Source organism: Carlito syrichta, unplaced genomic scaffold (genome assembly GCF_000164805.1).
Source record: "Carlito syrichta isolate Samal-C Ts95f unplaced genomic scaffold, Tarsius_syrichta-2.0.1 Scaffold314525, whole genome shotgun sequence".
Taxonomy (NCBI): domain Eukaryota; kingdom Metazoa; phylum Chordata; class Mammalia; order Primates; family Tarsiidae; genus Carlito; species Carlito syrichta.
In genome coordinates, this window is record NW_007258621.1 from 252,573 (window position 1) to 265,201 (window position 12,629).

Consider the following 12,629-nt stretch of genomic DNA (forward strand, 5'->3'; position numbering starts at 1 on the left):
ATGAGCCTGTAGTTCTAGCTACTTGGAAGGTTGAGCCAGAAGGATCGCCTAAGCTCAGCAAAGTGAGGCTGCAGTAGCTGTGATCATACCACTGCACTCCAGCCTGGGCAAGTGAGTAAGACTCTGACTCAAAAAAAAAAAAAAAAGTGCATCCACTTTTCAAATCTCACCACTGAATTAAGTGACAAACAAAGGAACCTATGGTGGGCTGTGGATATGGATTCAGGCTGAGTGACTTTGGGTGCTGAACTGACTTCAGTAATTAAAATGGATTCCAATAATGTGGCTCTGAAAAGTCACAACCTTCTCAAAAAGTACCCCCCACACAAACACACACACACACTAGCCAGGCCACACTGGGAGTAGGACATCATTCAAAATTCAGGCCCTCATCTCTGAACCATAACACTGAGCCTGACATAGAACCAGCACCATGGAATGAAAATAAAAATTAAAAATCCATCTTTCTTATTGGTCCAGAAAGTTTGAGCTGCAAAACAGAACTGCTGAGCCAACTGGGAGACTGGGCTACTTCGAGGACCAATATCAGATTATCAGGCCATTATAATTCAGACACACTTTAATGTGAGACAACAATCAACAAGAAAGCAGTGTAGGCTGCGCATTCTTCAATTCCCTGTGACAAGCAGAAGCTGCCCACCCAACAAATGAATAGACCGAATGCCTGAATTGAGACCAAATGTCCTTTAGGCAAACAGAACAAAGGTGAAGGCTTCAAACTATCTATCTGGTGATAGAAGGAAAGACCACCAGATCAGGAGAGCAAAATTCTGTCTCAGGAAGTGCCTACAAACCCAAAAGAACCTCAGTACTTACTTCCAGCTGGAGGAAGAGTTCTGTAAGAGAGAAAAAGAGCAATTAGACTCGCTAGGCTGTGTCACCTTTCTAGACAATGATGCTAGCATTCATTTAGAAGCAGTAATTGCTTTCTGAAAGCACGTTACTCGGAGCAAATGTTTCATCAGTAAAGTGTTGATATACATGAAAGAAAAGGCTGCACGAAGTACTTGTGTCTAGTTAAAATCTGGCCCTGAACAGATCAGTTCTGGCAATTCTGCCTGAGGGCAAAAAACACCCTCCCCAAAAAAAGCAGGAACGAAACCACCCTGGCAAAATAACTCAGTCTACACCCTCCAACAGTCCCCTAAATGGCAGGAGGAGTCAAGAAGAAACTGCAATTGCTCCAGGCGCCGAGTTGCTGTTTTTATTTTTATATTTTATTTTTTTTAAGTTGGAGTCTCACTCTGTCGCCCAGACTGGAGTGCAGTGGCCACTCCCGGCCACCACAGCCTCGACCTGCTGGGCTCCACTGAATTAAGTGGATCCTTCCGCCTCAGCCTTCCAAGTAGCCAGAATTACAGGCACGCGCTACCACGCCCGGCTGATTTTTTGATTTATTGTAGAGATGAGGTCTCGTCAAGTTGCTCAGATGGGTCACGAACCCCCAGGCTCAGGCAATCCACCCACCTCAGCCTCCCAAAGGGGCGGGATTACAGGCTGAGCCACCAAGCCCGGCTGAGCTGCTGTTTTTAAAGCACTGTGTGAAGGGCTCTGTGTGGTAAGGAAGGGACACTCCCAGAGAATACAGAGGACAGAGGCTTTGGTCCTTCTGGGCTTTACTGTCACGCCACCAAGCCCTGCTCTCTCTGATCACGTCCCCAAGTTTCCAACGAAATGCAGCCCCTTCCCCAAAGCCTTTTCTGATGACTCATCACTCATCAAGCCCCTTTCAGACATGCCTTAAAGTATCTGCCCAACAGTACTCAACACCTATGGAGTGCCAGGTGATAATAACTGTTCACCTAGCAGCTCCCCCAACCACTAAATATATGAGAGTACAATCCCCTCTACAAATCCAGTACTTGAAGCAGAATAGGTCCACGGCTTCTGCTCTTTTTGGGTAGCAGTGAGTCTACTGCACACGGTCCACAAAATTCTGTGGGGTGCTGCCCAGTCTACCGTAAGCCCCTTTGCAAACCCAATAAATAAATCCCATGAACTCATTCCCCAGAAAAAAGCGCATACACACATCTACACATACCCCATGGGATTCTGACAGTTCCAGGAACCCCAGATTAGGAGCCCGGGCGTCAATTAACAGTTGCTGCAAGAGAAATTACTGAGGAGAACAAGCCACTCATTATTTTCTAACCCCATTATTTTCTAACCCCAGAAGCCCTACCCACTTTGGCACTGAACATCACTGGGCACAGGAACCCAGGCACACCCAGCCCAACACTATCACTCCTATGATTGCTTTAGACAAGTACGATGCACCAATGGCCCAAGAACTGAAGTTCTGTGCCATTCTGAGAAATCACGTCTTGCGTAATAAGTCAAAATGACGACTGGTACTTAGGGGAGGAAGTTGTTTCAGTTACAGCAGTCAGACACCAGACACAACTAAAGCAGGTGGACCATCCATGCACAGAAAGTGCTTTTTAAAGCTCAAGTCATGACTGATTTAGGCGGTCTTCTGCATTTTTACCTGAGTAAAAGAAATGTTTATGAAAGAACATATGAGGACAGGATTGAGTATGCAAGTCAAATGAAGAAAAACAACTCAATACTCACCTGCTGTTCCAACTAAAGAAAATGGATCACATCAATTTTCTTTCCTAGTCAGACTCAGTGGCTCAGCCTGTAATCTCGCGCCTTTGGGAGGCTGAGGTGAGTGGATTGCCTGAGCCCGCGGGTTCAAGACCCCCCTGGACAGGCGAGACCTCATCTCTACAATAAATCAAAAAATCAGCCGGGCGTGGTAGTGTGCACCTGTAGTTCCAGCTACTTGGCAAGCTGAGGCGGAAGGATCGCCAGAGCCCAGCAGGTCGAGGCTGCGGTGGCCGGGAGCGGCCACTGCACTCTAGTCTGGGCGACAGAGTGAGACGCCAACTCAAAAAAAAAAAAAATTTTCTTTCCTTACTTACATCTCACACCCATTCTACAAGGTATTAATATTCCCCTCTACGGATAGGGAAACTGACGCTTTAAAAGCAAATGCCATGATTAAAGGCACAGATCTAAAGCAATGGAGGGAGGATCTGAACTGAGGACCATCTCCTTCCACAATGCCACCTCTTTTACCTACTAAAGGGGAAGTCCAGGAAGATAGCTGAAGATTTATTTATTGTTTTTTTGAGTTGGAGTCTCACTCTGTCACCCAGACTGGAGTGTAGTGACCGCTCCCGGCCACCACAGCCTCGACATGCTGGGCTCCGGCAATCCTTCCGCCTCAGCGTTCCAAGTAGCTGGAACTACAGGCACGCGCTACCACGCCCAGCTCATTTTGATTTATTGTAGAGATGAGGTCTCATTTTGACTTGTTGATTACGGGCTGAGCCACCAAGCCCGGCTGATAGCTGAAGATTTTAACGACATCCCAAGGAGGTCTCCAAAACTCTCTCCCCAGTGGAATATCTTGGATACACTTTGGAGAACAGCTTTTGGGGCCATGTTACATCAATGATTAACAAATAGTAGAAAATTTGAAGATGATAATTGCAAGTTTAGAAGAGCCTTACCTGCATTTCGTATCCTCTCTTTGTACTGCTGATCTAGTTTTTTCATTCTCTTCTGATATTCCTGTAACGTACCTGATTTTGAGCATTTAAAAAATAAAATTACTTTGATGATCCAACTGCTCTACATTTTGCTTCCTTAAATTATTCTCTACCACCAACAGTGACTGTTTTAGTAACACCAGAGTAAAACACAAACCAAGGAAAGCTGTGCCTCAGCTGAGTTAGCTGGACTCTGATTCTCAGCCAAAGCACACAGCAAAAGCCACCGGAAGCCTATCTGGAGTACACCCCAATACAGTGGATCAAGACTCTGGTATGTAAGGGGGAGTAGAAAGGTGAAGACACTGCCCTGTGGTTCTCATCACTTGCTACAACAGTCTGAGTCAATGGGCCTCCCTTTCTTGGAAACACTTCATTCTCCTTCAGGTCAATACTGTCGACAGAACTTTCTGCAGTGACAGAAATGTTTTATGTTTACAGTGTCCAATACAGTAGCCGCTAGCCAATTGTGACTATCTTAGGACTTGAAATAAGCCTAGTGCAACTGAGGAATGGAATTATTAATTTTGATTTCAATAGCCACCTGTGGCTACTGACAACACTAGACAGCTCAGGTACAGAGTCTAACCAAATCTCTACTCATTTCAATGCTCTTTTCGCAAAGCATCTGATTACGAAGGGCCCAGCTTGTGGGGGGAAGTGTTTCCTGATCATAATTCCTTGGCTAGTCCAAGGGAGTAATCACGCCCTAGCAATAAAAGTATCTAATGAAAAAGCAGTTTCATTGATGAGGGTCTCCACAACAGGCAGCCAAAGAGCCCCTGGCAGCACCTAACTGTTCCCAAGTACTCATGGTGTGCCCAACACTATGCTAGACAATCCTCATACATGGGCCCATCTACTCTCACTTTCTTCATTTTGCAGATCAGGAAACAGATTAAGCAGGAGAAAGTGGCATACCCAAGGTGATATCACTAGAAATAGTGAAACTGAGATACAGAGCCCTCATGGACTCCAGGGCCTGTACTCTTAACCCCACACTACACCACCTTAAGCAACCAGTGGCATTTGACAAGATACAACCCACATTTAATTTACCAATCAAAAAAAGAGAAAACACAGTATGTAGAATACATAGTTCATTAACATTTGGTTTAGAAATAATACTAAAACTTTATTCTTTGATAACAATGTCTCTCCTAAAAATACCTAGCTTTAGGCACAGTGGTTTTATATATATATATATTTTTTGAGTTGGAGTCTCACTATGTAGCCCAGGCTGGAGTGCAGTGGCATGTTCACAGTCACCGCAGCCTCGACCTGCTGGACTCAGGCAATCCTTCCTCCTCAGTCTTCCAAGTAGTTGGAACTACAGGCGCGAGCCATCATGCCCGGCTAATTTTTTCATTTATAATTGAGACGAGGTCTCACCAAGTTTCCCAGGTTGGTCTTGAACCCCTGGTCTCAGGCAATCCTCTCACCTCGGCCTCCCAAAGTGCTGGGATTACAGGCTTGAGCCATCATGCCTGGCTACATAGTGATTTTCAACATATGCGCCACAGAAAGCCTCAAATAGATTTCATCTGAAGAAATAAGTTGATACATATTAGAAATAAATTAATAAAAAAAATAAAAGAGTTAGAAACCACAGCCAGACACAGTGGCTCATGCCTGTAATCCCAGCACCTTGGGAGGTGGAGAAGAGGATTGTCTAAGTTCAGGAGTTTGAAACCAGCCTGGGCAACTTGGCGAGACCTCGTCTCCACAATAAATAAATTTTTTAAAAAATTAGGCCGGGCTCTGTGGCTCAGCCTGTAATCCCAGCACTTTGGGAGGCCGAGGCAAGTGGATTGCCGGAGCCTGTGGGTTCAAGACTCACCTGGGCAACTCAGCAAGACCTCATCTCTACAATAAATGAAAAATTAGCCGGGCGTGGTAGCACACACCTGTAGTTCCAGCTACTTGGAAGGCTGAGGCGGAGGGATCACTGGAGCCCAGCAGGTCGAGGCTGTGGTGGCCGGGAGCGTGCCACTGCATTCCAGTCTGGGCGACAGAGTGAGACTCCAACTCAAAAAACAAAAACAAAAAAAATTAGCTGGGTGTGGTGGCACACACCTGTAGTTCCAGCTACTTGGAAGGCTGAGGTGAAAGGACTGCCTGAGCCCAGCAGATTGAGGCTGCAGTGGCTATGAGCATGCCACTGCACTCCAGCCTGGATGACAGTCTGAGTGAGACTCAGACTCAAAAGAAAAAGAGAAAACCAGTACTTTACTGACAGCAAAAGATAGTAAAATGTATACTGGATAGGTAAAATCAGCCAGACCAAATTTTAAATCACTTCCACACAGAAGTAAAAATGCACAGATTTCAAGGGTTTGTAATATTAAGATGTATACTAAGAGGACAAAAAACTCTGGAATTATCTTTTGAAGGGTGAGTCCTTTGTAGTACAGGCATCCCCCACCAGATGAGTATTCTAGGAACCCACTGGCACCAGTGTAGCAGTTAGTGTTGTTGTGAAAGGTTGAGTTCAGCTTCAGTGAAATTTTTTCTGAGATTCTTCCAATGCGTTTGCCCATTTCAAGATAGGCGATTTACAAGTGCACCTGCTCACACCACGCTGAGTGTTCAGCAGTTTTTGACCAAAAACAGAGGACCCCCGTGCCCCACCCTCACTATTCGTCCTATCTCATCCTGAGCAACTTTTATTTGTTTCCCTGGATGAAAAAAGTCCTCAAAAGGAAACCTTTTGCTGATGTTGAAGAGTTAAAACAAAAAATAGCAGAAGCACTCAGAGGCATCAAAACTGGTAAGTTCAAAAACTATTTTGAGGAGTGAAAAAGCATCTCAACAGGTGCACTGCATCAGACAGAGAATACTTGGAAGGTGACTGAAGTTTTAAATACATAAGAATATACAATTTTTCATAAATAAATTGAGGTTTTTGGGGTCCCCTTGTATTTAGAAATGAAGGATTCAATCGCACACCCACCTTCCTGTAGTTGTTGCAATTGCCTCTTGAGAGAAGCCAGTTTGTCCTGATACATCCTGTTAAAAAAAAACAACAACAACAACACACACACACTGAAAGATAAAAACATTCAAAACCCAACTCCAAAATAACCTGCCCACAGAAATTACCTGGGTTGTTATGGGAATGCCATTCATGTCCTTCAGGGGAGAAAGGAAACTAAAGTCTGCTTGCTGGTTTAAAATGTACCAGCAGATACAGGGATCAGAAAGGGACAAGGACTGTGTTCCTAAATCACACCCTAATTCTGTAAATTCTTCTGTATTAACTCTGCAACTGTCTAAACTCTGCAACTACAAAGACAGCAGATCTTAATAAGTAACAGTGATAAACAAACAAGAATATACAACAATTGAAAGTATGATGCCATTTTCTCCTGTACTTAGAAACATAATCAATACACACACAAATGTAGAAATGGCATGAAACACAACTCCTGTATCAACACTACGATTAGATTATAAATTCCAAAGGAGCAAGACTATGCCTTTGGCATGTTTTTCTATCTAGACAGCTTAGTTTTATAAGCACTAAGTCAATAAACACTTATGTCATTTTTTTAAGCACTACTCTTTTAGGATCAGAGAAATAATAGTAATTCAGAAACAAAAGTTAAAATGCAGCATTTATTTGCAGCCCCAGTTAGAAGAGAAGACACAGCAAACACAAAGCACGAGGACTCGGCATGCGATTTTCTTCCTCTCACGTCTAATGGATTATAGACAACTATATACTCCAGCAAGTCTGTTTAAAGGTGGAGTCCATATGTTAATTGCATTTTAGTAATATCTGTGCTTTACCTAAAAAACACTCCCAATTTCACAGTGACAACACGATTTGCAACCTGAAAGTACACTGTCTAACACATAGCTGGACCAATAACCTTTTGGTATATGTGCTGCCCAAAGAAGTACAAAGGCACAAGAAACTTGATGGCTCAGATAAGAGCTGCAAACATAACCTGACTCTCTATAGGTGGAGGAAATAACAGGCAGAATCTGAGACTCACCCAGGTCTGACTCTGTTAGGGTGAATTCTGATATACTCTCAACATGCACCTTGAATCCCACGAGGCATTCAATTTTAATCAAATCATTTTCTGTATCATCAAATACTACTAAGGAGGCATACTCAACTAAAAGATCAAATGGGCTGGGTGCAGTGACTCATGCCTATAATCCCAGCACTTTGGAAGGCCACAGCAAGAGGACTGCGTGAGCCTAGGAGTTCAAGACCAACCTGAGCCACACAGCAAAAGCTTGTTTCTTAAAAGAAAAAAAAAATTAGCCAGGCATGATGGTGCTCGCCTATAGTCCCAGCTAGGGAGGCTGAGGCAGAAGGATCACCTGAGCTTAGAAGGTCGAGATTGCAGTGAGCTGTGATTGAGCCATTGTACTCCAGCCTGGGTGACAGTGAGACCCCAACTCAAAAAAAATCATATCAAAGAAATGATAACATATCATATACAGGAGAGGGAATGGATAAGTAACCATGCACAAGAAGTATTTGGAAGTCAAGATGTTAACTACTCCACCACACTGAGGATGCCAGGCAATATCTTTGAATTCAAAGTTTATCTTTGAAAGGAAATACTGACAGACTGACGGAGACAAAGAACAAAATCAGATTCACGGAGAGCACATATGAGGAAGAGAAGAATTACGTGAAAATACATCTCAAATGGGTCAAGGTAAATCAATTCAAGTTTTTTGCTTGAAAAGACTAAAAAGCAACCAGGAGTAGTGACTCATGCCTATAATCCCAGCATTTTGGGAGGCCAAGGTGAGAGGATTGCCTGAGCTCACGGGTTCATGACCAGCCCAGGCAACTTGGCGAGACCTCACCTCTACAGCAAATCAAAAAATGAGCCAGATGTTGTGGTGTATGCCTGTAGTTCTAGCTACTTGGAAGGCTGAGGCGGAAGGATTGCCTGACCCCGGCAAATAGAGGCTGCAGTGGCAATGAGCGTGCCATTGCACTCCAGCCTGGGCGACAGAGTGAGACTCGAACTCAAAAAAAAAAAAAAAAGAGAAAATAAAAAGCAAGCACAGCTTCAGAAATGAAACCGTGAGTAAGATCGTACACATTAATAACATAATTCTCCTTTATTCAGCACTGGTCAGACTTCTCTGAATTACCCCTTTGGATTCCAAAACATGAACAGGATGACAGAGTCCAGAGGATGGCTGCAAATCAACTGCAAACGGGACCTCAAAGAAAAGGAATGGGATCACCTAGTTTATTTATTTTTTGAGTTGGAGTCTCACTCTGTCACCCAGATTGACATGCAGTGGCATGTTGCCAGCCACCACAGCCTCTACTTGCTGGGCTCAGGTGATCCTTCCACCTCAGCCTTCCAAGTAGTTGGAACTACAGGCACATGCTACCATGCCCAGCTAATTTTTGATTTGTTGTAGAGACAAGGTCCCGACAAGTTGCCTGGGTGGGTCTTGAACCCGTGGGCTCCAGCAATCCACTCGTCTCGGCCCCCCAAAGTGCTGGGATTACAGGTTGACCCACCAAGCCCAGCTGGGATCACCTAGTTTAAAGGTAAAGAATTTTAGAAGTCTAATCAAGATCCTCAAAATACATTGGACAAATATACATAAAATGCATTTTCTACTACTTTCCCTGGGTATATGCCAAAAGTGAGTGGGGTTTGCATTTCTTTGGACATGGTCGCTGTGGCTCTCTCGGAAGGCAACGAGGTTTGGGTGAGGACATGTACAAACATGGACAGAGCACTGAGCCAAGAGTCGGGAGCACTGCCTCCAACCCAGCTGCTCTGAGCTCTGAGGTACCTAGCACAGTGTCTAGCATGTCAATGCTCAGAGAGTTCATTCCATCTAAGAACCCAGTTGCTTCAAGACACCATTCACCCTCTCTGTGCATTGGTTTTCATACCTTTAAAAAATGAAGACTGGTAAAAGGCTCTCTCCTGTTTTATGGCCTTCTCCCTCCCCTGTGGTCATTTTCCTCAAGGTTCTTTCTAGCCTAACCTCAAAAGAGTCACAACAAGAAGAATGATTAAATGTGACTAAATTAAAGTGAAAAATTACACACCTATACATGGTCTTGGAAGCACTATGGTCAAAACCATACACACAAGGTCAGTACAAGTTCACTATCCCTTATTGGAAATGCATGGGACCAAAAGTATTTCAGACATTTTCAGATTTTGGAATATTTGCAAATTACTTGCAAAATATACTTATATTTTCAAAACACACCAGTTGAGCATCCCAAATCCAAAAATCCAAAATGTTCCAATGAGTACTTCTTTTGAGCATCATGCTAGCCTTCAAAGTTTTGGATTCTATAGCATTTCAGATTTCAGATTTGGTATGCTCAATCTATATAAAGAGTTTGTTGTCAATTCTATGTTCCAGAAAAGAAATACAAAAATCACACTCACTGTTCTTTCATTTCTACGTAATCTTCTTCATCATGCTTTGCCAGGTCAGTCTCACTAGCATCCTCAGTGTCTGAGTAAAATTAGAGAAGAGGGTTAGTTAAAATCATAATGTGAGCCAGGCGCAGTGGTTCACGCCTGTAATCCCAGCACTTTGGGAGGCAGAGGAGAGAGGGCTGCCTGAGCCCAGGAGTCTGATACCAGCCTGGGCAACTTGGTGAGACCTCGTCTCTACAATAAATCAAAAATTAGCCGGGCATGGTGGTGTGTACTGTAGTTCCAGCTACTTGGAAGGCTAAGGACAAAGGATCGCCTGAGCCCAGCAGGTTGAGACTGCGGTGGCGGTGAGCATGCCACTGCACTCCAGCCTGGGTGACAGAGTGAGACTTCAACTCAAAAAAGAAAATCGTAATGTGGGTCCTGGAATCAATCTCCCATGGACACTGAAGGATGACTGTACTTCAGAAAAGAAGATGCCCTTTCCCATTTATACACAGTCAGATTTATGCAAAGAGCTTGCCTTTATCTGAAGCACAGCCACAGAACAGGGTGCATCAGGCACAGGGGATCATGGTCAAGGCTGCTACTTCTGTAGGAGCAATAATGCTGGCAGTTCAGGAAGGAAGGCACAAGATGACACCACAAAAAGTCAAGCCCTACAGCTCATAAAAAAAACCTAGTATGTACATTTCTCCTAGTAGACGCACAGTTTGAACATGTCACACACTTTATATCAAATACACAGTTGTCCCTCTGTGTCTGTGGATGACTGGTTCCAGGACCTCCTACAGATACCAGAATCCTGGGACATTCAAGTCTTTAATAGAAAATGGAATAGTAGGCCGGGCTCAGTAGCTCAGCCTGTAATCCCAGCACTTTGGGAGGCCAAGGAAAGTGGACTGCCTGAGCCCACAGGTTCGAGACCAGCCCGGGCAACTTGGCGCAATCTCGTCTCTACAATAAATAAAAAATTAGCTGGGTGTGGTAGCGTGAACCTGCAGTCCCGGCTACTCGGAAGGCTGTGGTGGAAAGAAGGCCGGAGCCTAGCAGGTCAACGCTGGGGTGGCCGTGAGTGTGCCACTGTACTCCAGTCTGAGCAACGGAGTGAGACTTCAACTCAAAAAAAAAGAAAGAAAATGGAACAGTACTTGCATATAACCTATTCACATCCTTCCATATACTTCAAATCATCTCTAGATTACGGGCAATACTCAACACAACATAAATGCTATGTAATCAGCTGTTGAACTGTATTTTTTAGGGAATAATGACAAGAAAAGACTGTACACATTCAGTACAGACAAAATTTTCCCAAATATTTTCAATCTGAGGTTGGTTGTATCCATGGATGTTGAACCCACAGATATGAAAAGCCAACTGTATATAATAACCAAGGTGAAAATAACACTAATTAACTGAAATGTTTTCAAAGTTACAGCTAAAGAGAACAAGAAGGAGGCAAGATGAGCAAACAAAAACTGTTTCAAAATATTTTAAACATTGTTCTCAGAACAAGCAAATGGCTGAAGTGTCCCCATAATTTCAACAGCTCCTACACTGCAAGGGAGGGAAAAAAAAAACAATTTTGATTTCACTGCTCCCCCTCGTGGGCATTAAAAGCAGTGCAAGAGGTTCACATTCAATGGCTCTGGTTAACGTACTCAACCCAAATGCAATTAGTTCTTCAACTTTATGTTCTGCACGTGCAGCGGCCTTTTGAAAAGTCTGCTGCAGATCCAATTCCCCACAGACCGTTCTCCCCTCCTTCGGTCAAGTGGTCTTCACGGAGTTCCTGTCTTGTACCAACCAGCCACATCACTCAGCACAAAGGAGACTGAGATGAACAAAACATACCCCTCACTCCAAACAGCTGGGCTAGCTTTTGCTCCACGGCCCTCCTTCGTGCCAGAACACCCCACCCACATATCAGACTCTCTTGATCCCCTCTTCCTTCTCCCTTGACCTTTCCTATGTCTTCACCTTTCTCCTCTCGGTCCCTCCAAGACGAGGCCCCTCACGCTTGCCAAACTGCAAAGCCAAGTTTGAAAAAGCAAGGACCTCCCTTGGCAACGATGATCATGTCGAGAACATGAACCTGAAAATAAAGCACCTGGGCACCAGGAGGCAAATCTTCCTCATGCCTACCTCCCACAGTGCCTATTTCCCCGGGGGTGAGTATCAAGTCAAGCACTTGATGCACACGTCTTGCTTAACCCCCACACCCGCCCTAGAAAGTAGGCACTACTAATGGTCCTACTACCGTAGAGGCCGAAAACCTTAAACTGCCCAGACAGAGATCGCAAAGCTGAGTTAAGTGACACAGCCAAACTTAAACCTACAGCTGGCTGACTCCAGGGCTCGTTCTTCTAACCAACCTGCATCCTCGATCCTGCACCGCACCACTCACAGTGGAGCTGGCTCGAGCCTTTCGCGGGGAGGGGAGGAACTGGGACTGAGAGCCTCTCGGGGACACAAAAGGGAGTAAGTACTAAACTCGGCGTACTCCACGGACGACTTTTCCACTCCAACCAGTGACGACCTGAGGGTCAACCCGAGACGGCTGGCTGGCGGAGAGGACAGAGTCTTCCAGGGACCTCCAGCTCTGGCAGCATCTAAGTCCCTTCTCCCCATCACGGCAAGGGGC

General features: G+C 44.6%; 1 protein-coding gene across 1 annotated transcript in view; it reads right to left on the reverse strand.

The window, feature by feature from the left end:
• SUDS3 (SDS3 homolog, SIN3A corepressor complex component) overlaps window positions 1-10,054 on the reverse strand; it is a 34,128-nt gene extending 24,074 nt beyond the window's left edge. Inside the window, exons 1-4 of the mRNA XM_021719339.1 lie at window positions 9,989-10,054; window positions 6,535-6,590; window positions 3,543-3,614; window positions 838-857 (exon numbers count right to left, since the gene is read on the reverse strand). Of these exons, the coding sequence (XP_021575014.1) occupies window positions 838-857; window positions 3,543-3,614; window positions 6,535-6,590; window positions 9,989-9,999 (159 nt within the window). The 5' untranslated portion in view covers window positions 10,000-10,054. The remainder of the gene's footprint in view (window positions 1-837; window positions 858-3,542; window positions 3,615-6,534; window positions 6,591-9,988) is intronic.
• Between the last annotated feature and the right edge of the window lie 2,575 nt (window positions 10,055-12,629).